This window comes from Lemur catta, chromosome 15, assembly GCF_020740605.2.
Source record: "Lemur catta isolate mLemCat1 chromosome 15, mLemCat1.pri, whole genome shotgun sequence".
Lineage (NCBI taxonomy): Eukaryota > Metazoa > Chordata > Mammalia > Primates > Lemuridae > Lemur > Lemur catta.
Genome location: NC_059142.1, coordinates 23,686,568 through 23,713,621, shown reverse-complemented (window position 1 = coordinate 23,713,621; position 27,054 = coordinate 23,686,568). Strand labels below are relative to the sequence as shown.

The 27,054-nt window shown below is 42.0% G+C and overlaps 1 protein-coding gene across 1 annotated transcript in view; it reads left to right on the top strand.

The window, feature by feature from the left end:
- Nucleotides 1–14,874, top strand: part of SLFN11 (schlafen family member 11) — a 34,985-nt gene extending 20,111 nt beyond the window's left edge. Inside the window, exons 7-11 of the mRNA XM_045526994.1 lie at nucleotides 857–1,003; nucleotides 9,984–11,063; nucleotides 11,759–11,890; nucleotides 13,075–13,798; nucleotides 13,992–14,874. Of these exons, the coding sequence (XP_045382950.1) occupies nucleotides 857–1,003; nucleotides 9,984–11,063; nucleotides 11,759–11,890; nucleotides 13,075–13,798; nucleotides 13,992–14,766 (2,858 nt within the window). The 3' untranslated portion in view covers nucleotides 14,767–14,874. The remainder of the gene's footprint in view (nucleotides 1–856; nucleotides 1,004–9,983; nucleotides 11,064–11,758; nucleotides 11,891–13,074; nucleotides 13,799–13,991) is intronic.
- Nucleotides 14,875–27,054: the final 12,180 nt, after the last annotated feature.

Sequence of the window (27,054 nt, the reverse complement as noted above, 5' to 3'; positions counted from 1 at the left end):
ATGGGGTCTCCTCGCTATGTTGCTCAGCCTGGTCTCCAACTTGTGGTGTCAGGTGATCCTCCTGCCTTGGCCTCCCCAAGTGCTGGGATTATAGTCGTGAGCCACCACATTTGGCCTACACCATCATTTTAAAAATAATTTTTAACAGTGAGAAAGAGCATCTTTTGTATTTATCTGCTTATTTACTATTTTTGGTGCTCCTTGCTCTTTTGTGTAGATCTGAATTCCATTCTGGTATCCTTTTCCTTCAACCCAAAGAAAACTTCCATGAACATTTTTGGTAAGACAGACCTGCTGGTGACAAATTCCCTAAGATTTTTTTTTTTTTTGTCTGAAAAGGTCATTATTTTGCCTCCGTGTGGGAGAACTTTTTTTTTTTTTGATGGTTACAGAATTCTAGGTTGACAGTCTTTTACTTTAGCACTTTGTAGACGGTTCTTGACCAAAACAGGTTTGTACAAAGAATCTGTAAACAACATTTTAGAAAAAAGTGGAGAACCTTACATACAAAAATTACTGAAACGGAAAGGTGGAGGTCATTGAAAAAAAGCAGGCTATGAAACAGTATGTACATTATGATCTCATTTTAATAAAAATATGTTACATATACATATATGTAATATGTATGTGTGTACCTATATAGATTATATACATATATAGATTATATATGTATACCTATACCTATGATCTGGAAAGATATATACAATAAAGTGTTAACAGTGGTCAGCAGTAACCTCTGAAGGGAAGGACTCTTAGACATTTTATTTTCTCACTTTCACTTCCACCGGAGCCTGGTTGTCGACCCAGAATTAGCCGCATTGATCGCTGTTCCTGCCCTTGGGCTACTGGTTGCCAGCGGGAACTAGACCTACGGGCCGGGCCGCTGCGGACGCCGGCCCACTGAGCGCTCAGCCGAGCATGGGGAGTTACGAAATCCAAGTACTCAGACAGCAACTTGGCAGTGTGCGAAAAGTCTGTGACAGGGCAGACAATCAGAAAGCAGGTTGGTTTCTCAGCGCACAAGTAGTCTGACGGTGACCAGGTTGACCCGAGCACAGCCCGAGGTCGCCGCCAAATCCCACTCTCCAGCGGACGCCGAGCAGCCCGGCCTCGCCCGCCCCGCTTGGACGAACCCAGCCACGAAGCGATCGCGCGCGGTCCGATCCGCGCACCGGCGGGGTTTTGGTGGGGGATCCGGGACAAAAGCGGAGGCTCAAATTCTTGCCTTGGTCTCCAAGACCCACTTTCCGGGGCGGTGGGGACAGAACCCCAGCTTGGGATCTGGGGCAATTGGAGCGGGTTAGAAGGGTAACGCTCTGGTGAGAGCTCGGCCGGACCCTCGGAAGGGTCCCGGGCAGGTGGGACAGCAGGCGCCAGGGAGGAGGGACGCGAGGAAGGACCCGGGCCGCTGAGCCGGGAGCGCAGGAGCAGGACGGCTGCGTGCGCCTGGGGAGGCTCTTCTCAGCCTCTGGATGATCTTTATTGCTGCTTTTACTGCAATTTCGACAGACAGATGGCAGGGAGGAGCGAGGAGACCAGAAAGGCGGGAAGGAGGCAGGAGGCGGGAAGCAAAAGGGAACTGGGAACCGTCCCCTCCTCCCAAAGGCAAGCACGAAGTTGGCGCTTCTTTTCAAAAGGGGGCAAAGTTTCCCGGGCTTTGTTAGACACTGCGATTGGTCAGTCCACCCGCGGCGTCGGCGCCAACCGCTGGTATATAAGGACCAGAGGCCCGCGCCTCCAGGCAAACGCGACGGGGACCTCGGACGCGCAGGAGTGAAAAGGTAAGAGAGGGGTCCCAGCTCCTTTGTCCGAGTCCGCAGAGCTCCGGCTTCTCCCCCGCCTCAGGGGTCTAGGCTGGCCCGACCCCCCACGGGGCGGAGACCCGGGCGGGGGGCCCAGAAGAGAGCCGCCGCGACCCCGGGCCACCTGTGTGCGTTTCTCTCCTCCCCGGGAGGCCCCAGCTGGTGGCTCAGCAAATTCCCTAAAAGGCGCACTGTAGGGGGCTGCGCAGCAGGGCGTGGGGGGAGTGGAAGGGATTGCGGGCGGGCTTGACCTGTGCATGTACTCTACGTGGAAAGCAGGAAGAGTCCCGGAACAGCGCCCGCCCGGTTTCTGCGGGGGCGGAACGGGACGCCCAGCCTGGGCTCGGTGCCCAGCGCCCTTTGGACGGATCCCAGGGCATTGAATGCCGGGGCTTCCGGAGTTTTTGGAACCGGTAGAGTTGAGAAACAAGCTCTGCAGGTGATTGTGTGACTGACCAACCACTGTAAATTATTGTCCTTAATCTAGGAGCTAAAAAGCAGAATTAAAAATTGCCATTACCCTGCGGGGAAGTTTATAATTTAGAGAGGGAAGAAATGAAAAAAATGTCTTCCTTGCACAAGGTCTGTAAAATGCAACGGTGCTATTGGAGAAGGGCAAAGAGCTCTATGATTTTAGTTTCCCAAGAGGTCATTTCTGTCACAGCCCATTTCCCTTTCTGTTCAGTTTGTGCCCGAGGCTACCTATCCCCACCTGTTTCCTTCAAACCTTTACCCCTTGGTTGGGAGGGAGGAGTCTGCTGTCCTGACTTTACCTACAATACACCTGTTTTTACCTACAACACGCCTGCATGGGAGGCTTGAACTGTTTCCATCAATTTCCTCAAAGAAGTGAAAGGCAAGAATGTCACCTTTCTCTAATTATTTTCATGCCTTTGTGCTGGCCACTTACCAACTAGCATCCATTGCCCCCAGGGGCTTCTCACAGGCCCCTCTTCACTCCGCAACCCTCAAACCGGGGTCCCTGGATTCTGGGCCATTTCTCTGTATGTTTATCTAGCAAATCTAGTACAATAGGTTTACTTTGTGTCATGTAACATTTTAAATGCTTTACAAATATTACCTCATTTAATTCTCACTAAAACCCTGAGGTAGGTTTTTTGTCATCACTATTTTGATTCAGTAGAGAGAGGTCAAGTAAATGCCCCAAACCACACAGCTAATAAATGGCAGGGCTAGGATTTGAAGCCAGTTAGTCTGAATCTTCATCCCTGACCTCTGCTGCCTTTCTCTCTACCTATGTTTTTGTATACAGGTCCTTCAGGACTGATTTTGGTGGAAGGAAACAGCAGATAGTGTTAATTCACTGTGTTGGTGGGAATTTTGGATACATTTAAAGGTTGGAGAAAGTTATCCTGTAAACCCAACAGAAGCAGGTGCTTTTGTTTTTACACTTCTTTGGTAAGTGTCTGAATTTTTTTTAATTCTCAGCTTTTTTATTGACTTAGTTCAATTTTATTTACGGCTCCAAATTTATATGGAAAATATCTGCACAAAGAATCTGCAAGTGGCATTGATCATAATTTTCCTTTAAATCTAAGGATAGAGATGGAAATAAAGTTCCCTGAGCCTTTTCTGCCTGCAGGAGAATCTAAACAGATGGGTGTGGTTGCCAGTTTGAATGCAGTTACCAGTGAATAAATATCAGCATATATTCCTTTAATATTAAAGTGTATGGGGCAAAGAGAAAATATTTAACTTTGAAGTCCCCCATATATCAAAATGAATATTTTATAAAAGACAAGGATGTTTCAGTGATCTTGGAATGCAGAACAGAGTTGTGAGAAGTATAAATTTCTCTGCAAGGGTCTATATTAGGCAAGAGGGTAAGATTGTAGATGTGCCAGCCTTCATTTTTATATAACTAATTTCTTCTAAATATCCTTACTGCTCCATAATCTCATTCTTTCTGTCACCTGCATAAATATCCACTTTATCTGTTTGGAGCTACTAGCATCTACTAACAAGTGAGAATTGCAATTTCAAGCCCTTAGGATAGATTTTTGTAGGAAAGGAAAATAAAGCTGTGATAGTCTACTTCTATAGTTTGTATATATCCCTAATGACTTCAAAATAGTTTTTGCATTTATTGATTGTTCTACATTCTAGGTTTTTGTAAATTTTCAAATAATGCTCCCAACTATTTGTCGATTGTATTAATCTTTTAAGAAAATGCTTAATCTTCATTATCTATACATAATTTTTCATTTCTAAGTTTACTCTGCCCGTATTTTATTTCCCTTATTCAGTCCTAGAATCCATTGACCTTTTTACTTTGTCCCCATCCATTGGATCCCTGCTGCCCTCACTCTCTGTCCTGTTTATCTTAGAATGCATAGTCCAGATTTCAGTCACTTCCATGATAAAATTTGGGGAAGGATGGCTTTTTAAAAATTATGTAATAATTCAAAATTCCAGAAATGTAAATTGAATATAATAACAAAAATGCATGTCTCACCCACCTCTAACGTTTAATAGGCTTGCCATTTTGCCATATTTAACACAGATCTTTTTCCCCCCTGAACTTACAGTGTTATATATACAATTAAAACCTTCTTAACTCTCCAGTCTCATTCCTTTCCACCCCTATTGGTAACCTCTGTTAGGAAACCAGGGTACATCCTTATTCACTATTTTTTATCCTTTTACTACACATATATATTCACAAATAATATTTATTGTAATTTTGTCTTTACATTTTTATCTACATGTTATTATATATGATTTCTGTAAACTTGCTTTTTTATTGATATAATTTTTATTGATATATCATAGTTGTACATGTTTTGATACATGTAGACAGTACATAATGATCCAATCTGAGTAATAGGGATATCTGTCACCTCAAATATTTATCTTTTCTTTGTATTGGGAATATTGCAATTCTTCTCTTCTAGCTCTTTTGAAATATACACAATAAATTATTGTTAACTATAACTTCCCCCTTGTACTATGCAATACCAGAGTTTATTCCTTTTATAAGCATACCTACTCCTCCTCTTTTTTGGTTTCCATTTGTGTGGAATATCTTTATCCATGCCTTCAATTTCACTTTCAATCTGTATGTGTCTTTATAGGTGATGTGAGCTTCTTGTAGGCAGCATAAAGTTGGGTCTAGTGTTTTATTCCATTCAGCCACTCTATGTCTTTTAATTGGAGAACTTGATCCATTTACATTCAATGTTGTTATTGATAGGGAAGGATTTACTATTGCCATTTTCTTACATTCATTGTGTAATTCCTCTCTTCCTTGCTTACTGTCTTCCTTTGTGGTTAAATGATTTTCTCTGGTAGTATGTTTTAATTCCTTGCTTTTTATTTTTATTGTATATAGTGTAGATTTTTGCTTTGTGGTTACCATGAGGCTCACAAAAAACATCCTATGGTTATAACAAGTGTTTGAAACTGATACCAACTTAACTTTAATTACAAAAAATAAAAAGGAAACAAAGTTTTAAAACCTCTGTATACATTAACCCCGTTCTCACCCAACATTTTGAATTTTTGATGTCACAGTTTACATTTTTTATATTACCTATCTCTTAACTATTGTAGTTATTATCATCTCTAATAGTTTTGTCTTTTAATATTCTTACAAAAGATGTAAGTGATTTACATACCACAATTACAATATTAGTGTAACAAACACATTAGTGTACTGTTCTTCTGGTTTGAAGACCTCCTTTAAGCATCTCTTGTGGGACAGATCTAGCAATAAATTCCCTCAGCTTTAATCGTCAGGAAAGTGTTTATCTCTTCTTCCTTTTTTTGAAAGATAGCTTTGATGGGTACAGTATTCTTGGTTGGCATTTTTTTTCCCCTTCAGTTTCTGCTGAGACGTCTACTGCCAGGCATCTTGGATCTCCCTAGTACGTTATTTACTTCTTTCTCTCACTGTCTTCAGGATCCTCTCTTTGTCTTTTGCCTTTGTGAGTTTGATTAAAGTATGTCTTGGGGTGTTCTTATTTGGGTTGAATCTGATTGGTGGCTTTTGCTCTTCCTGTACCTGGATATTTATATCCTTCTGCAGGTTTGGGAAATTTTCTGAGATTATTTCTTTTTTTTTTGAGACAGAGTCTCGTTTTGTTGCCCAGGCTAGAATGAGTGCCGTGGCGTCAGCCTAGCTTACAGTAACCTCAGACTCCTCGGCTTAAGCGATCCTACTGCCTCAGCCTCCCGAGTAGCTGGGACTACAGGCATGCCCCACTATGCCCAGCTAATTTTTTCTATATAGATTTTTAGTTGGCCATATAATTTCTTTCTATTTTTAGTAGAGATGGGGTCTCGCTCTTGATCAGGCTGGTCACGAACTCCTGAGCTCCAACGATCTGCCCGCCTCGGCTTCCCAGAGTGCTAGGATTACAGGCGTGAGCCACCACGCCCGGCCTCTTTTTTTTTTTTTTTTTTTTTTTTTGAGACAGAGTCTCACTCTGTTGCCCTGGCTAGAGTGCCATGGCATCAGCCTAGCTCACAGCAACCTCAAACTCCTGGGCTAAAGCAATCCTCCTGCCTCAGCCTCCCGAGTAGCTGGGAATACAGGCATGTGCCACCATGCCTGGCTAATTTTTTCTATATATATTTTAGTTGGCCAGATCATTTCTTTCTACTTTTAGTAGAGATGGGGTCTCACTCTTGCTCAGGGTAGTCTTGAACTCCTGAGCTCAAATGATCCCCCCACCTCGGCCTCCCAGAGTGCTAGGATTACAGGCGTGGTGAACCACGGTGTCTGACCTTAAGATTATTGCTTTGAATAAACTTTCTACCCCTTTGTCTTTCTCAGTTCCCTCTTTAACTCTGATCACCTGAATATTTGCTCTTTTGATGTTGTACTATAGTTCCCATAAGCTTTGTTCATTCCTTTTCATTCTTTTTACTGTTTTCTTTTCTGTGTTTTTAGTCTGTCTTCGAGCTCACTGGTTCTTTCTTCTGTTTGATCAATTCTGCTGTCATTGTTCCCTGTTGCATTTTTCATTTCATTCATCATATTTTTCAGCTCCAGAATTGTTTGAATTTAAAAAATTATTTCAATCTCTGTTGAATTTCTCTGATAAATTTCTGAGTTGGTGTTCTATGTTTTATTGAAGTTTGTTGATCTTCCTTAAAACAGCTATTGTGAATTCTATGTCTGAGAGATCACACATCTTTATAACTTTAGGGTTGGTTTCTGGTGCCTTATTTTGTCTGTTTGGTGAGCTCATATTTCCCTGAATGTTCTTGATGCTTGTGCAAGTGCTGAGAGAATTTATTGCTACTAGTCTGTGCCTAGAGGGATTAGGTATTTATTTTAGTCTTTGCAGTCTGGTTTGTTTTGTGCCAGTCCTTCTTCAGAGTGCCTTTCAGAGATTCTAAGCCAACTCTCATGTCCCCTGAGCCTATGGCCACTGCAGCCATCTCAGCCCTAGAGGACACTATACTTTCCATGAGCCTCAAGAAGACTTAGAGGTTGATGTGGCTTTCTGGCCACATCTGGACCCGGGGAAGACCCAAGGAGGGTTCTGGGTCTGTGTAAGAATGCTGGCCAGGGATCTGCATCTAGAAGACTGTCCCTCCCAGGGGTCCAAATAGGCATACCTCCCAGTAGATCCATGCACAGGCAGGCTATGTCTGCAACTGCAGTAAGAGGGGCTAGAGTTGAGACTGGGCCCCTTGAGGATGTGCTCTGGGAAGGAGGCTGGTGGGCCCATCTCACTCACTCAGACAGGTGGGTATCACCCTGCAGGTCCCTGAACATGTGGAGTAGTTCCTCAGCTGCAACAGGAGGGACTAGAAGCTGAAACTGGTCCCCCTCAACGTCAGCTGTGGGATGTAAGTTCGTGAGCCCGTCATCGAGGCTCAGACTCTCGGGTGGAGAGATATGGGCGAGTCTCCGTCTGGGTCCTTGTGGGAGCAGCTCTCAAGTGGGAGCTCAGCTGAGGAAGGCTGGAACAGTGCCACAGGGCAACTTTCAGGTTCACTGCCAAAGCCAATATCAGTGGACAAACAAGCTTTTCTGCCAAAGCACTAGTGTGTGTGATTCCTACCGGACCCCTTGGCAGATGGTTTTGGTTGCAGGCTTAAGGCCAAATTGTGCTATAGCCAAGCCCCTTGGGAGACTGGGCCAGTTTCAGGCTTGAACCCAGAAGTGAGCTTGGCAGGGCAGATCAGACAACTGAATGTCAGTCTGCATTCTCAAAATGACCTTCCTAGGACTTGGGCTCCACTGGGGTTTCACAAATTCCTACCTGAATCCTGTTTCTCCTCCAGAGAGATTTTTGACTGTGCATGGTACAGAATTCTTGTTGTCATGGGGAATATGAGCAGGTTACCTTCTATTCTGCCATCTTGGTGATATCACTGGAAACTTGGGTTTTTTGCTCATCATCATGCTTTATAAATTTATCTATGTTTATATCTGAGGGGGGGTTTTACCCATTTTATCTGCTGTATTAATCTTTCCTTGTATGTCAGTCCTTTGTTTCCCATATCAAAAATCTATCTTGTTCATTTTGTCTGTTTTAAACTTTCTCCACTCTATTAAAATGTTTTTGTCCTTCTGCCTTTGCATCAACTGCCTCTGTCTTGGGATGACTTTATTTCCTACCTCAAAGGGAAAAGAGAAGGCATTGGAGGGCACTTAGTCAACTTCCTCCCACCAAACTCACAAACCTACCTTCACCCATGCCAATTAATTTCTTTTCCCCTCCTCCTGATTTTCTTCCACATTCTGAATCACATTCCTTCCCTACCTCTCTTATCAGGGCCTTCAGTATTTCAATCATCCCACCTGCCTTCTAAATCTTAAAATTTTCACTTCCCTGCTGGATCCTTCCCAGGCATGTTAAATATTTTCAAGCCTTTCCCAGCTCAGAAAAATTCTTCAACTTCTTCTCTTCCTGCAGCTTCATATCACTGTACCTCTCCTCTTTCATAGCTTGATATATCAACAAGTTGTACAGACTCAATAATGTTTTTTCCTTACTTCCCATTCATTCTCCAACACATTGCAAAATGATGACAATATTACAGGTTCCTTTACTGAATACCTGTGAACGAAAGCATAGCATTAAATGCTTGCTGTGAATTATCTTAATTAATCTTCATAATAACAGTCATATTAAGGTAGATGCACCACATATGGAAGTAACATTCACCGGGTGTCAGGCAGGTGGAAAAGGGAGAGCGGGGATGAGTAAATTCACACCTAATGGGTGCGGTGTACACTGTCTGGGGGATGGGCACACTTGTAGCTCTAATTCGGGCAGTGCAAATACAATATACGCAACCTAAACGTTTGTACCCTGGTAATATTCTGAAATTTTTAAAAAGGTACATGCACCATGTCTTATAGATAAGAAAACAGAGTTAAAAAGAGGCAACATTTAGGCTAATAGCATAACACTATTAAATGACAACTGGAATTCAAGCTGTCTTCATTGACTCTGGTGTCTAAGACCTTAGCCCCTTATATGTTGCCTCCTACCTCCTACTCCCCAGTTGTCTGAACAGCATTTTTCAGAGTCACCAATTATCTCAATTTTAGTAAACCTCATAACACTTTCCAGTCATCACCTAGATGCACCTGTGAGCAGTACTAGATACCGTAAAAGTTCAGCAGGTGACCTTGTCTGGGCTTCCTTAATACCATATTCCCTTGGTTTCTCTCCTACCTCTTTGGTTTTTCATGCTCAGTCCTCTCCGCAGTCTCCTTTTTGATGTTTTCTCCTTTTACTCATTCCCTATGTTGATATTCGTTGGGAATTTGTCCTGAACAGAGGTATTTTCATGCCATGGTGCACATCCCGCTCAGGTGATCCCACCACCCCCATGCTTCAGCGCTGATGACTTCCCCTGGCCAACTCCAGAGCATCCTATAGGTCCTGGCTTAAATGTTACTCCCTCCTGGAAGTCTTGTTGAAGTATTGTCTCCAGATTAATTCAGATACTCCTTTAATGTGTTTCCCCTCTTATAGTCCATATCACACACGATGATAAATGCTGATTTCATAGCCCCCTTTCCTGCCACACAGTCAGCTCCTAAAGGGAAGGGACTATTTCCTATCTTGCTCACTAGTCCATTGCCTTCTCCCAGCATATATTTGACACACATTAAAGATTTTCTAATAAATGAACTGCATGCATGGAACAATTAATTTCTTAGTCAAAGTGAAACAAATGTTCTAATAGTTTCATCTGTAGGAATCAACATGGAGAAAAATCAGTGCTACCTGGTGGTGGAACGATCTTGCCCAGACTTGGTCATCAAAGTAAAAGTCACTCTTGGAGAAGAAAACAGAAAAAGCATGAAGACAATTCAGAAAAAAGAGAAGGCAAACTTTATAGAGGCCGTGTGTGCTTTATTAAACTCAGGAGGAGGAGTGATTCACATTGAAATGGCAAACGAGGATGAACGCCCTGTGGAGCTGGGACTAGATTTAGAACAGTCTTTGAGAGACCTTATTGAGTCTTCGGATTTGCAGGCTTTCTTTGAGTTCAAGCAAGAAGGGAAGTGTTTTTACATTTTTGTTAAGTCTTGGAGCAGTGACCCTTTCTCTGAAGACAGTTCTGTGAGGCCCCGCATTTGCAGCCTCAGTTCTTCACTACACTGTAGATCTGGCACCTCTGTACTTCCCATGGATTCAAGACAGGCATTCCGTCTCCTGAAGACCAAGAAAAAAGATGCAAAATATGGTTTGATTAATGATGGATCTCCCCCTAGTAAAATTCCCAAAGCTGACCATCAGAGCACCTCTGAATCAAATCTTGCATACAAAGTTTTCCAAATGAACAGGCTTAAATATGGTGAAATCCTGCCATTTCCTGAGTCTCAATCCATAGAGTTTAAACAGTTTGGTACAAAAAACGCCCCAAAATATGTAAAAGACATAATTCCAGAGTACGTCTCAGCATTTTCAAACAGCAAGGGAGGCTACATTTTTATTGGAGTGCATGATAAGACTAGAGAAGTCCTGGGATGTGCAAAAGAAAATGTTGACCGAAACTCTTTGGAAAGTGTAGTAGTAACAGCAATTTCCAAGATGCCCGTTGTCCACTTTTGCTCTTCCAAACCAAGGCTGGAGTGCACCACAAAAATCATAGATGTGTTTAAGGGAGAAGAGTTGTATGGTTATCTCTGTGTTGTTAAAGTGGAGCCCTTCTGCTGTGCAGTGTTCTCAGAACATCCCAAATCATGGATAATGAAAGACTTGGACATCCGCAGCCTGAAAGCCAAGCAGTGGGTGGACATGATGATAGATCCAGATCCAGGTAAGGGGAAGCAAGTGCCTCCCTCCCTGCCCTCCTGCCCCCTCAGCCTCTCCATGTCCGCCTACATTCTCTGTAACTCTGAGCTCCTCACACCCACTCAAATTTACTTTCTTTAAATCCCCATGCTTTTCATATATGGAAAGTTTTATTGGGTGAGAAAAAGCCAAAATCAGATATTTTTTGTGAATGGTGATTTCCCAGAAACGAATTAGTAAAGGGAAATTTGCAAATGGATTCTTTATTAAAACCCTCTAATTGGAATTTGCTAGGCCTTCGTAATAACAATTACCTTGTACCTCAGTTTAGCATGAGATCAACTGTGGAAGACAAGAGCCAGTGTTGGGTGAGGTTTGTTTGGTTGGGGTTAGTGGAGGTGCATGGACAGGAATATAAAATACATGATGATTAAAATTTAAAAACAGAGTGTTTTAAGTGTCTCTACAATTCCAGGAAAGAGCTATTCAAACATGGAAAAGGGAGCATTATATTGAATAGGGAAACAACATTCAAGATCCAAAAGAAGGGCTTTGTACTGGGGGATCTTTGGGAAGATTGACATTGGATCAAGGAAGGGTGAAGTGTCTGACTTTGGGGCCTGATTGTACCATCTGAAGTGAAATTTAGGCACAGCTTTCAATGGCTTATTCTGGTGGTGAGGGATGAAATCCTACAGGGTAAACTGTTCTTTCTTTCAGAGTTACTTTCAGAGTTGGCCGAGGCTTTTGAATCTCAGCTGAGCCTATCAGACAGGGCTCCACTTTGCAGACCGGTGTATTCTAAGAAAGGTCTGGAACATAAAGCGGATCTCCAACAACACTTGTTTCCAGGTACTAACTGCCAGTTTTTACACTAGGAGAAAGGGAGGTGATTTAATACAGTTGGTTAAAAACAAATCCCTGAAAGCCTGTGTTCTGCAAATCCAAGTGTATAAAGTGACAGTGCCACAAGCCTCTTGGGAGTGAGTTTCAGGTACCTTTAGAAATAGCTTAGTGGTTGCCAAATCTGGCTGATTACCAGACATACTGTAGGAGGTAGTTAAACATGCAGATGTCCAGGTCCCCACCAAGAACTTATAAACATGTAATTTCCAGGGATGAGGGCTGGGCATGTGCATTTGAGCAGCTTCTCAAATTCTTCTGATGCTCTGCTGGGTTTGGAACCACTCGTCTAGCACAAGTGTAGGCAAACAAGGGGGGACTGTGGAATAATTGAGCACTACTGGTCAGCATTTTCAGAGGTGGAAGAATCATATCTGTAAAAAGAATAAAAATGTTCACCTGGTAGAATATAAAAACATAGAGAAACCACAAGGAATTTGTCTTGAAGGGACTAGAGGAGATGAGTGACCAGTGCCCCAGAAGAAGCACAAAATAATCATTCAAGACCATAGACAGTGTTCGGTAACCTGTCTCCCCCTGCCCAAATATTCTTTTAGCAAGATTTGTCTAGGAGTTCCTAGTTACAAAAAGAAACCTAGATTTCTAGAGGAGGAAAATGGCTTGTTTAACTTCATACATCAAATTTATTAAGTGTGAGATCTCACAGTAGAACATAATATGCAAATATCCTATAATCTCTAGACATTTATTAAGGGCCTGATAATTAATATATTATGTCTGCCTTAGGCCCATTTTCAGCCAAGTAGTTTTCTTACTTACCTGAGATCTTTGTAGCTACTAGCTTATCAGAATGGTTTTTTAACATTATGCAATAAGAATATGAGGTACAAGCATAATCCAGTACATACATGGTTTTTGCTTTCTCAGGCTCAGTAAATTCCATTTTAGTTGACACACTCTACTCTCCATGAGATACATAGAAGGGCGGCATCATTCAGTTTACCACATTTGTAGGGTGTGTGTTAAAGAGTGGTGCACCAGAGGGGATTTCTCTAAATTGCACAATTATCTGGGGGGGGGGGGCTTTACTATCCCTTTTAAATGTAAGATGCGATTCATACAAAATAGTGCAAACACATTTTTGAACTCTTTTCTATTTTTTCCACATCTAGTGGCATCAGATCATTTGAGATATACTCCCGAATCCCTCTGGAAGGAGCTATCCTCAGAGCATGAAGGGCTGGAAGAGTTAATAAATAGGCAAATGCGTCCTTTCTCCCAGGGAATTTTGATCTTCTCCAGAAGCTGGGCTGTGGACCTGAACTTGCAAGAGAAGGAAGGAGTCATCTGTGATGCTCTGCTGATAGCACAGAACAGCCCCCCCATTCTCTACACCATTCTTGGGGAGCAGGAGGCAGGGTGGGAGGAGTACTGCACCCGCACAGCCTTAACTTTGAAGCAGAAGCTGGTGAACACGGGGGGCTACACCGGGAAGGTGTGTGTCATGTCCAAGGTCCTCTGCCTGAGTCCTGCGAGCAGCGCAGAGTGCTTGGGGGGTGCAATCTCTCCCATACCTTACCCCCGGTCCTATAGCCTGGCAGACACCCAGCAAGTGGAAGCCTTGCTGCAGGCCCTCGTGATTGTCCTGCTCGGCTTCAGGTCTTTCCTGAGTGACCAGCTCGGCTGTGAGGTTCTAAATCTGCTCACAGCCCAACAGTATGAGCTATTCTCTACAAACCTCCGCAAGAACCGAGAGTTGTTTGTCCATGGCTTGCCTGGCTCAGGGAAGACAATCATGGCCATGAAGATCATGGAGAAGATCAGGAATGTGTTTCACTGTGGGGCAGACAAAATTCTCTACATTTGTGAGAACCAGCCACTGAGGAACTTTGTCAGGTAAGCAGTTGGATCTTATGTGTGTAAGTGTTATTTAATCTGGGTTTAATTTCTTTGCTATGTCACCTTGTTCCTTGAAAATTAGGTGGTAAGTTCATCTATGGCAATAGACTATTCAGGTGAGCATGATAGAGTAATTCTCTCCCTTTTTTTAGTTAGAGAAAACCTTAGTGTGTCATTTTAATTTTTATAGTAATAAGAAGATCTGCCGAGCAGTGACCCGGAAAACCTTCATGAGAGAGAACTTTGGACATATTCAACACATCATCATTGACGAAGCTCAGAATTTCCGCATTGAAGATGGGGACTGGTATTCGAAGGCAAAAACCATCACTCAGAGAGCTGGGGCTTGCCCAAGAATCCTCTGGATCTTTCTGGACTACTTCCAGACCAGCCACGTGTGTCACAGTGGCCTCCCCCCTTTCTCAAACCAGTATCCAAGAGAACAGCTCACCAGAGTGGTCCGCAATGCAGATGAGATAGCCAAGTACCTACAAGAAATAATGCAGGTGATCAGAGAAAATCCTCCACCTAACCTCCCCTCTGAGTATCTGGCCATGAGCCATGAAGCTAAATGGGTTGCAGGTGTTGCAGGCAACATAACAGTTAAAGAAGACTTGGACTTGGAGGAGATGATGGTCTATGTAGCAGATGAGTGCCACTCTCTCTTGAGGAATGGTTACTCTGCCAAAGATATTGTTGTGCTTTTCAGCACAGCAAGTGAAATGGACAGATATAAAGATGAGTTTTTGGAAGAAATGAGGAAGAGAAAATTTTCTCATATCGATGATGAATCCACTTTTACTGATGCCATGTTTGACAGTGTCCGTCGATTTTCAGGCCTGGAGAGAAACATTGTGTTTGGGATCAATCCCAGCACAGTTGAGCCAGCCATTTTTGACAATCTTCTGCTCTGTCTGGCCTCCAGGGCAAATAAACATCTGTACATTCTCAGCCTTTCAAACTGAAAGGAAGACTGCAGTCTAAGAAGTAATAAAGATAAAATATCGCCTTTGTCCCTACAGTTTCAGAAAAGGAATGACTATTCTGATCAGAAAAGTATTATTTCTAACAGCAGAGCCTTTAAAGAGAACTAGCTTCAGAGTTGTTGCTATATTCTTTGAAAGGACCTTCTGAAAAGTCTGATTCTGATTGGTTGTATTAATTAATACTCTTCTTACCTTGGTATTCATATGCATATTGAAATTCCATTGTTAAAAACTTACAAGTATGTTTTCTTCACTAAGCCCAAAGAGGATTGTTGATATTTCCTTCTTTGTCCACACTTGGAAATGCAATGAAACATGTGACTGCACTACATGTCTTTTTATGAAGAGTTCAAGGATCTGTGGTTCTTTAAATTTAACAAAGAGTAATATGAAGTAGACCATTAATCTACATGCTGATTTCTTGGTAAATATGCACACCATAGTCAATTTCAAGCTAACTATGTGACATCAGCAGGTTCATGACATCCCTGAAAAATGAACATTTTGCCTTTGGGAACAGGTGTGAGCTAGCTCCAGCGTATCACTACAACTTCAGCCATTCTAGCAAAATTTGGTGTGCCTCTTTCCCAGCCTCAGTATTTTTAGAAAGAGGAAACGTTTATATCAGAAAAATGGAATATTGTCAACTTTTAAGTACTTAGTTGTTTTTACATTGACATTTATAAATATTGTACTCTGGTCAAAACGTGAAATTTACCTTTTTACTGAACAATTCATAACTCAGTTGAGTTATCTCAAAAGGCGACTTTTCCAATTAGAAAACTATTATGATATTCATACCTCTGAAGACTAATTTCTACCATTAATTTAATATATCATGCAATATATTAGCAAAAAGAATAAAGCTCCCCAGAAATCTATGGCCATGAAGCAGAGGAATGTTGCCACACAACATTTCAACATGAAATTTTTAAAATGTTATGAAGCAATTGCAACTACAGAAGGATATCACAAATCAGAAATAAGAAAACAAGGATAAGACATGGCCCAACAAAAAGAGGGTCTGAAATGTAAACTCAATCAAGAGAGGAAGCAAAACACAAAATAGTATCAGAAGACTGGATTACGAGATGCACAAGGGACAATAGACACATGGAAAGCAGAGTAAGAAATCTAAAAATATAAATAAGAAAAACCAAAAAAGTAAATAGAAGTAAAGAAAGATTTTTAAGAGATTAGAAAGAGATACATACAGAAGATAGGCAATGCATTTTCAATGTCTATAAAATTGGAGTCCCTCAAAGAGCAAAATAAAGTAGTAGAACAGAACAAATATTTAAAATGATAACTTATTAAAACATGTCTGAAATAAAAGAACACCTGAATCTACATATCATAGAGGCCTATGGTGTATCTGGGAAGTTTAACACGGATACATAACTAATACACTTGTTGGGCTGTAAAAATAGACTCCACTGGCAGCCACACAAAAAGACTGACTCACTTATAAGAAGAAGAGTAACAGGTTGGCACCAGCCTTTTCGGCAGAATGTTCCATGCCAGAAAAGAGCCAAGCTATGCCAACAGAAGAGCCCTGGAAAGGAAGTGTGAGCCATGGATGTGGAAGCCAATGCTTTTACATACAGCATGTGTGTATATGTAAGAACTTGGGGAATCTTAATCTCATGAACACTTCCTGAGGAATTCATTGAAGGATGAGCTTCACCCAACCAAGAAATGATTGTAGAAACTTTAGCAAAAGGATTATCAATGAACACGGCCTATAATTAACTGCAGGATGATAAAAACAAGGCCGGGTGCAGTGGCTCATGCCTGTAATCTTGGCACTCTGTGAGGCTGAGGTGGGTGGATTGTTCAAGCTCAGGAGTTCGACACCAGCCTGAGCAAGAGTGAGACCCCGTCTCTACTAAAAATAGAAAGAAATTATATGGACAACGAAAAATATATATAGAAAAAATTAGCCGGGCATGGTGGCGCGTGCCTGTAGTCCCAGCTATTCGGGAGGCTGAGGCAGGAGGATTGCTTGAGCCCAGGAGTTTGAGGTTGCTGTGAGCTAGGCTGACGCCACGGCACTCTAGCCTGGGCAACAGAGGGAGACTCTGTCTCAAAAACAAGAAAAAAGGATGATAAAAACAATACATAAATTACATATACCATGACAATATGAAATTCACATACTTAAGGAGAGAAAATACAGGAGAAGGCAAAAAGCTTTCTTATTGCCTCGTGGTCATAGCTGACAAAAAGATCACTACTTTAAATTGGTAAATAAGTCTGTTTATGAAAATTAAGTATATTTAGAGGTATAAACACTAAAAACAGAATACTATTTAAATTGGATGATAGAGGAGACAATTTACTTTCATCAAGACAATTTTATTAAGGCTTATGGTAGGGAACTGTCTAAAGAAGAGGGCATTTTATAGCTATTGCACGTTTGTTTTATTTTTCCCTATGAATCTCTCTCCTGTCTTCTATAGTCTTATTCTACCCTAAAATTCTGTTCACTTCCTAGGTAAAGTGCTATAGATTTTGTTATGATTTGTTGCTTCTTCTAACCAATCCTCTCATGCTCTTATCTTTCACCTGTGGCATAGACTGCTGATTGTCTCTCAAGGTTTATGCTTTTCTTTTTCTGTAATAATAATCATTTTGGGGGAGCAAATGACAAACTGAAAGAAAAAAATCATTTTTCCCAGCCTCCCTTGAAGCCAACTGTGGCCACAGGACCAAATTCTGGCTAAAGGATAAGAGCAGAAATGATGTGTTTACCATTCAGTAGGTGTCCTTAAGCAGTGCTCCTTGATGGGTTTTTTGGAGAAATGATGCATTTTCCCATCAGCCAATTCTGTTGAGTGAGTGAGTATTGTTAAGTACCCCCCAGAGAATTCTCTGGGCTCCCCCGTAGTTTTTTTGATCTACTGTGTAGCCGCAAACCAATTTCCCCTTCATAATCAGGATCAATCACCCAGCAAGTAGGATAACCACCTCTTCTCAGCAGCCTGAGAAGCCCAAAAAGACCAGGATGGACGGGCGCAGTGGCTCATGCCTGTAATCCCAGCACTTTGGGAGGCTGAGGTGGGAGGATCGCTTGAAGTCAGGAGTTTGAGACCAGCCTGAGCAAGAGTGAGACCTTGTCTCTACCAAAAAAGGAAAAATTAGCCAGGCGCAGTGGTGTGCCTCTATAGTCCCAGCTAGTTCCCCACCAGGTAACAGAAATACTGCTGGCCTAGGGTGCTCAGCAAAATTGTTTCAAAGTAGACTAAGCAGGTACCAAGATAACTATGGGGGTGGGAGGAGTAGGGGGTTGTGCCCAGCACTTTCTTGGGTGCCTCAGCACTTTCTTGACTTGCAACTGCCAGCACAGACTGGCCCTGACTGCTTTAGCAGTCCTATAGTGCCCTTTAGCTAATTGTATACTGAAATCCCCATCTAGTAGAGAACTGTAATATCATTAAGATAACATGAGTTGCATGAGGACACTATGAATGTGTGATTTGTTTAACTGTGAACAAACAATGATACAGTGTAAAAGCTGGGCATCACTCATTGGGAAGGGATTTAAGACAACACCACAGGGTGAGCAGATGTGGATTTTGCATGCAAGAAACTCTTGTGGAAGAAATTCCTGTGCTGCCCAGGAGCAAGCATTCTTATAAGTAACCTCTAATAAACTCATCTAACTTGTCAAGCTGGGCTTGTTGGAGTCATTCTTTGGTCTCTTGGAAGCCTCTCAATTTGCGGGGTGGTCTTTCTATACTGTCATGGGATTTTCCCAAAACAAGCCTTGACTTACAATTTAATGGGACCAGGACTATGTTTGGGTATTAGAACCTCCAAACCTACTGGGCCCAAAGTGACACTGGCTGGTAAAAGGTCTACTCTTCCCCACTTCCACCCCTTGGTTCTCAGACTGGTATGTTCTGGTATATACTATCTTCCAGAGGGAAGAACCCCAATCTTGTAGACGTTGTCTCCCAGCTGGGGTGAAGCTAATGCTGTGGCAGGCTACACTTTCCTTCTGTAAACCCAGCTGATTCTGAGTGAAGGCCACATGGCAAAAACAGTGAATTCTGTGGCCTTGAGCCCATTGCTATCTATACCATTGTGGTATACCATGGAGGTAAGATGGGTTCCTTCGCTTACCATTGTGGCGATACGACTTCCTTGTTTGGAGGCAATGTTTTATGGCAATAAATAAGGCATTCTGTAAGTCCATGAATGGTGATACTAGCAGGAACTTTGTGGACAGGGAAGGAACATTCACATCTGGAATATGTACATATTCCTGTGAGCCACCATCTTTCAGCTGGTTTCTGTGGGGACTGCTGCTATTTTGAGGACGCTGCATTGGCCTCTGTTGTCAGCAGGGTGAACACACAGCAATGGTGGGAGCCTGATCAATCTTGGTAAGGGGAAGTCCACGTTCACTAGCCTATGCATACCCTCTCTTTCAGAAATGTTGGGTTATAACATGATTCCAGGGTGTGGAACCCTAATTATAGACAATACCTTCCATGGTAGCTTAAAATCTCACAAAGAAAACATTAGGCCCAAATGGTTTCACTGGCAAGTTTTATCAAATGTTCAAGAAACAGATAATTCCATTTTTACACAAAATATTCCAAGGTATTAAAAAAAGAACTCTCCTCATTTCACAAGAACATTATGAAGAAAACACCCTAGGCCATTCAAACCAATAAACAGGTGCAACTATTCTTCAATAAATGTTAGTAAATCAAATATAGCAAACGTATTAATGCATCATTTATCCCAGGAATACAACACATGCATTCTGCCAAGAATATAATACATACATTTATCCTAAGAATGTCAGGTTTGATTTAACATGTGAAAATCAATTAATGTGATCTACCACATCAACAGATTAAAGGAGAAAAATGATGTAATTAGCTCAAAGGAGGCAGAAAAAGCACTTAAATGTTATTTGACATACATTCAAGATAAAAACCCACAGCAAATTAGAATTAAAGAGGAACTTCCTTTTCCTGGTAAAGGGTATTTTCAAATGTTCCCGCCATGTGTTATACTGAATGATAAAATGGTGGAAGCTTTCCCTTTGAAAAATTGGGGTGCTGGTTTAGGGGACCAAGACTGAGAAGTAAGAAGGGCCATTCTTGCAAATTCCCCACTAAATGGAAATCACCTTAATTTGTTTGACCTTTGGGTAATTTGGGGGAGTCTGGGTTGGGATGTGATGAAATGTAGAGAAAAAGTAATGCTCCAGAATTCCTAGGGGGTGGTGGAGGGAGGCAGAGTGGAAAAGAGAAGTTGGAGCTGATACTAGGTGGGCATTGATGCCCCCACATTATCAGGGGCTATTATCTGGCCTTTTTACAGCTGACCGGGCAGCATGGGCAGGGCCAGGAGGGGTCCCAGCACCCACAGCTGCACATCTGTGCCCACGGAGGGCTCCGTGGTGGGCCAAGGAGACGGTGGGAATGAAAGTGGTTTCTGAAAAAGAAGGGCTGAGCCCAAGGTCTGGCCCACGGGGTGAGGGAGGGTGCGAGGAGAGGAGGAGGAAAGTATAGAAGAGAAGGGTTCCTTCTGGTTTCGTCGGTAAAAGTTAATGTTACCTATCCTAGTTTAATGTTTAACTTTGCTTCTTTGTTACGAGGAAACATGACTTGGTTTCTAAAAATTTTAACAGAATGGAAAATAACTGCTGGGCAGTGATCCAATCCTTCGTGAATAATAATTTCATCATCGTCACAGACGATGTCCAGAATTTTCCCATGGAAGATGGTGACTACCAGGTAAAGGCACAAAACTTGTCCCAGAAAAAGAAATTATAGAGGAATTCTCTGGATCTTCTTACATTACTTTCAGTCTATTCACTTATTGATAGATTGTTGGACTTTCCCTGTCTTAGACCAGTATTCATGGGAAGAGCTGAAAGGCATCTACAATGCAGATCCAAAAGCCAAATATCTGCAAGAAACTCAGGAGTTTGGCAGGAATAGTCCATTTAACACTCCTCATCCTCACCCCACTCCCTATAGCTGAATGTGCTCAAGGCATTCCCAGCACTTTTAAAAATTAAGATTAAATTGTAATTGGAACAAGAGGTGACCCTCCTGGTCAGACAAGGCCCTTGTTCTTTTAGAACGGTCAGTGGTTCTCAGCCGGGAGTGATTGTGCCTACCCAGGGGACATTTGGCAATGTCTGGAGACATTTTTGATTGTCAGAATTGGGAGTGGCACTGGCATCTGTGTTATAAACGCCAGGGCTGCTTCAGAATCCTACAAGGCACAGGAGAGCCCCACAAATAAAGAATTATCTGGCCCAATGTATGAATAGTGCCAAGTTTGAGAAACCCTGTGTTTGGGTAAGGTTGTTTGTCTAAGGAGTTCATTCTTTTTATCAGAACATCAAGGAACATGGACTTGTATAGCTAAGCTACTGAAGGCAACAAGGAAGAAAAGAGTGAGGTCCAGACCATTAGGGCATCCGAGCACCTGTATGAACACAGTGGGATGAACATGCAACTGGTGTCAACCCTGGAAAAGAAAGTCACGTTGGAGATCCCTCCGAGGACAGCTGAGCCAACTGTTCTACAGGTTTTCCACTCTCTCCAGTCTCCAGGGTGAAGACGCAGCTGTATATCCTGAAGGGTGATGACCTATCAGGAAAGAGGCAGCTCCTACCTCAGTCTGTGTGAAACTAGCAGATGGAAGTGCTGGGAGTCCAGAGGCAGACGTGACACAAACACCCTGGAATACGTGAACAAAGACTAGTGCCACGAATGGCAGCGTGCGAAAGGGACGGTAAGTTGTAAAACAAGGCAGCACAATTGAAGGGTTCTCGGTATCTGTGTGTGTCTGTCTGTGTGGTCTGTCTGTCTGGTAAGAGGGGTTGGACGTTAGACTGGGAAGTTGGGGAGGCCTCACTGAGCAAGAGCCGCCTGGGAAACCCTAGGACAGGAGCTTCCTGGTCTTGGCATTGCACACACAGCACAGTGAGGAAGAAAAGCCTGGATGTGTCGGGCAGGGCGGGTGGGAAGGACAGACACGGGCCCTGTGTCCGGCCTCGCAGGGGCTGAGAGAGGCAAAAGCAGGGGCAGGGTGGACAAACAGAGCAAACATTGTCAGCTGCAAGTTATCATTTTTGCAATACTGATTTTTCTAGTTACCTCCCCCTTTTTCCTTTCTTTGGCTGGATTAGTCAATATGTTGTCAAAACACATTTTTTTCTTTGGGTTATTGTGAAATCCTGCTGTCACTACTATTATTTCCCCTTTAAAAAATATTTCATCACCTCTCTCATTGCCTCAGCGTGCCTGAGAGAAATATTTTCTCCTTGACTTAACTCAGAGCCAAAAGGAGGCGCCAGCTGCCCCCAAGTGTTTTTGGCTCTGCTGAGTCCTTAGAAGTCCAGCGAGGCCTTACTGGGCCATCCCTGCTTAGAGACAAAAACCTGTGATTTGTCACCACTTCCTCTAAACTACCACAAAGCCTAAAAACATCACAAGCCAAAAAGACCTATAGTTCCTAAGAGAAAGAAACTACAAAATGATTCTTCAAAGGAGTCATTTTTCAATTATATATAAAAAGTAGCCCCATCATCTCCCAAGAATATAGACTTTTACTTTTCACTCAAGAAGCACAAGCTTGAGTAGACATCACACATGAGAACCAGTTCTGGTAATTAGGTACAGGACTGAGAGATTTGCCTCATAATTTTATTATAAATATAAGACATGTTAACAGAAAAAAAATGCAAGATTTGCTTATTATAAAATGACATTGTCTTGAACCATTCACCCCAGAGCTGAACATGACATCTTAGTACAATAATTCATGTAAAGTTTACAACACTAGCTAACAGATGTCAGAGTAAGGCCAGACCACAGAATAGCTCTCCAACTGATATTTGATAAAATGGAAAAAAAAACTGTAACGATACAGCCAAAAATTAGCCAGCAATGATGAGCTGCAGAGAAACAAGCAAAGGGTGTGGTCTCTTGCCAAAAATATCCAAAAAGAGTGGCCAAGAGAAGAAACAGAAAATTCTTGGCCTCCTTATATGACTCTTGTCTCTAGCCCTGCCCCAGAAGAAGTACTGAAAAAAAAAAAAAAAAAAAAAAAGAGTGAATCAACAAAAGTCTGTTGAATTTTTATGAAAACACAAATTTAAAGAGAAGCAGCTAAAAAAGTGAGCAGGCAGCTCCGAAAACACTGACCAGTTTCCCCTGAAGAGCTGCACCTGCCAGCTCCTGAGTGAGAAGGTCTTTCTGGGTGAGGCCTGGCATGCTTTATTTTAACAAGATTCCAGGTCATGCAGAAGTGGCTGGTCTGCAAACCTCCCTTTGAACCTAGAATAGTTTTTTCCTACTAAAAATAGATGGATTCCAGATGTACTGACTCAGAATCTGCACTAAAATGAGATCTCCTCCCCCCTTGCCCCCACCAGGTGACTCATATACCTTTGAGAAGTGCTGGTTAGTTGCTACCTTTCCTGGGTTTATATTATTAACCTGGTGTATACTGCGGAGGTCCTGGCAGATAACATGTTAAATTAAAGTAAATTTGGCCTGAGGGTGCCTCCCTCCCTTGAGTCTCTATGTAACAAACTGCCACCTAACTTAGTATGTAAACAGACTGAAGGCTTAACTTCAGGGTATACTTTTTGTAACAATTAGCTGAGTCTCAGCCAATCACAGCAGCTGAGCTTTGATTAATCACAGGCTGCCAAGTGATTATACCAAGCCCAAATAAGGTAACACCGTGCTGCAACCAACAGGCTGTTTCTGGGTGTCACTTGCTTTTTCTTTCTGTAGGTACTGCCTGCCAACCTTGCTGGGCAGAGCTCTCTCCTGGTTCTGAGCGTTGCCTGATGTATGAATCATTCTTTGCTCAAATAAACTCTGCTAAACTTAGTTTCCCTAACAGTTTTAACAGCATAAAACCTATCTGCTGCTGTCCCCACATCTGGACCCAGCCGTTAGGCCTCAGTTGGTAGTTATAGCAGCCTTCTCCCACCGCCCCCCAAGCTCCGCTCACCTCAGTTGGATGGGAGTCTTTACCGGGTGGAGTTGCTTAAACTTTCATTTCTGTAGGATCTTAGTCTGTGGATCTCATGCAAGTCTGAGCCACCTGCCTTTACAGCTTATTCATGTCTCACAGACCCATTAGGGCTTGATCTCATATTTACGAGTTGCATTTTATGATGGAATTCTGATGTGTATGATTTAGTGAATCAGATGACCCCTAGGATGCCGTAGGACCTCAGGTTACACAGTTATTTGGTGCCCCAGGGTCAGATGTTCAGTCTCAACAGGGCCCTGTGGGAAGCCTGATACTGACTTCACACGGACGGTATTTGTTGGCAGGGGATCTTCCATTATCATCAGGTCTGCTGGGTCATTGTGTGCAAAGGGCAGCACATCTACACTGCAACCTGGACCTACTACAGAGAACGTTCCTTCTCTGGCCGTCTGGTGACCAGAACATGGTGTTCTGGTTTCCCATGGATGTTCTTCAGTGATTCTTCCAGTAATGGGCTATAGGTGAGTTTTTTAAAAATTTCTAGTTGTTGGAGTTCAGAAAATCTGCTTATTTTGGCCTCAACCCTGAATGATAGCTCGACTGGGGAGAGAAATCTAAGTTCAACATTGTTTTTCCACAGCAGTTCGACCACGCTGCCTATATTCTTCTCACATCCAATCCAATGAAATAGTAACTGTCAAATTCATCCTTTTTGTAGATTATCTAAACTTTTTCTTTTTAGGATTAAATATTCTGAATCTTGACTATAATGTGTTACATGTTTGACATATATTCTTCCCACTATTCTGGAAACTCTTTTCGTCCAAAGAGGTATGGTGGTTGCGGTTTTGCCCCCCAGAGGACATTTGGCAATGTCTGGAGACATTTTTGGTTTCACAACTGACAACCAGCCCTGGGTACGGGGTGGAGGAGGTTGGTGGATTTGCTACTGGCATCTAGTGAGCAGAGGCCAAGGATGCTGCTAAACTTCCTACAATGCATAGGGAAGCCCCTCATGACAAAGGATTATCCAGCCCAAAATGCCAATAGTGCCAACGTTGAGAAATCCTGAGACCCTGGTATTTTAGTTCTAGCTTTGGTCTGGCCAGTTAGGGGCAAAATGGATTTGGCCTCAGGCTCAGGCCTACATTTTCTGTCTAGGGGATTCAGTCCTGGCTTTGCAACAGTGGTTGTCCTGGCACGGGGCAGTGCCAGGCTTGGTATATGACTGTGGTTTACCCCGCTCTCTCCTACTCGTACCAGTGCCTCATAGGTTTTAGTCAATGGAGGGGTACTTGTCTTGTTTTTGAGCATGGCTATGTATATAGTAATGTTTTAAAATATCTTTTGCATTATTTTTATGAGTTTTGTTTTACGAGAGGGGTATTTCAGCATGTGACCTTCAAGGTCTTTATATAAAGGTAGAAAGTCAATGAAATTCATTTTAGCAATACTGAAAAATAAAAGGTTAGTAATATTCCAGAAAGCTTGTAAAAAAAATATATCAGAGAAAATAGGAACTGCTGCATAGAAGTAATCATATTAAATGGAATGATATGATACATACTATTTAAAAATTATTTTTACATTCATTTTGCTTGAACTTAACTAAAGAAAAAGCAGTCAATAAAGTTGAAGGAAGAGCTGAACTACAGAATATATTTCTTTAACCCAAGAACTTTTAGTTACTGAAAGATTAACCCAATATTAAAATAACTAAATTGCAAAAAGAAAAAATGTTTGTAGCCATTTTAAAAGTTATTTTGAAATATGTATTAACATAGATTGAGTCCTTACCATGAAAGATGACATTGGCAGTCAAACTCCGTAACTTTTGTTCATTACTGTAACAGACATCTATTGTTTTGACCTACCCAACATCCTTTCCTCCTACTTTGGTAAGCGATATTCTTTTGGGGAACTAATCTTTCCACTTTACATTGAGCTTTATGGAGATTTTCAATCAAGGGACCTTCAGTGTGCTAGCTAAGAATTGAGCACAGTGTCCAAACTAGGCAAACACAACCCCCTAACTGTAATTTGACCTTCATAAACCATGTAAAGAAAATGGCAGTGGCCAAGTCACACCTGGCACCTAGATCCTTGTAACTTCCCAGGTATCTATCCTCTATAAGGCCCATTTGGTCAACTTGTCCTTTGATTCTCTGAGTAGTCCCCCTATAATGCCAATAAATTCTTTTTTGTTTGTTTGTTTAAATAATCCAAAGCCTGCTTTTATGGATTGAAACCCAAAAGATCTATCTGACATAAGAATATTTTTACTTTTTGAAGGTTTATAACATTCTTTTCTGTAATTGTCATTCCTACATATCTTAATTATATGTATGTGAATGGATTTAAAGTTTAACATGAGTCCAGTTACCATTACCCTTTAATTTCCCATATTGTTTGCTTACCTAGGTTTCCTTCCTGAGTAATTTTTCTTCAAGAATGATTCATGAGTCCCGTATTTCTAGAATTCTTTCTTGTGCAAAAATACCCATGAGTTGCCTTTTTACTAGAAAAATGTTTTGGCTAGGTTTAATATTTTTAGGTCAAAATTTCTTTCCCCAAGTACTATATACATGTTGTTTCATTGTCATGTTGGATGCTTCTGCTCATAATTGAGTATCAGGGACCATATTTATCTTCCCTTCTGAAACAATCACAAAATCAAACCAAATATATGAAACTAAGCTCTCAAGATGCTTGAAATCAGCCAATGATTTCATTCCATATCGAGGGTGGGATGTGAGAAGCTAATGTCATCTCTGTGACTGCCCCAGTGTACTGCCTGTGGAAGGTTTCTAGGCTGAGGTTCAGAGAGAGAAAACTTAGGTATAGTGTAGCAGTCTTTCAACTATTTTTTAATTGAATTTATGGACTTTCTCAGATTCTTCTGTAGCGTGAGACATTAGTGGGGAGTTTTCTTTTGTCCCTTGAGTTTTAATCCCTTTCAGGATGGGTTCTTCCTCTGGCTCATACCATGTTTCTCTTCTACATTTTTTCCCCATAGTCTTTCTGCCTAGTGATCATACTGCTTATCTTTCTAATTCTTAACAAGGGCAGCTCAGCAGAGTCCTTCTGTTTACCTTACGATGGTATAAAGGAGCTCTCTTTGACAACTTTCTTCTATTGGGTAGACTGTTTGTCTTCCTTTCCAATGTGTGGGCAGTATCTTCTATCTACTTTTCTCAGCCTGATCTGCCCTGGTATTATATGGGACTCTCACTGTTAACCTGGTTTGTACCTTTCACTGTTGCCTATGACATTCCA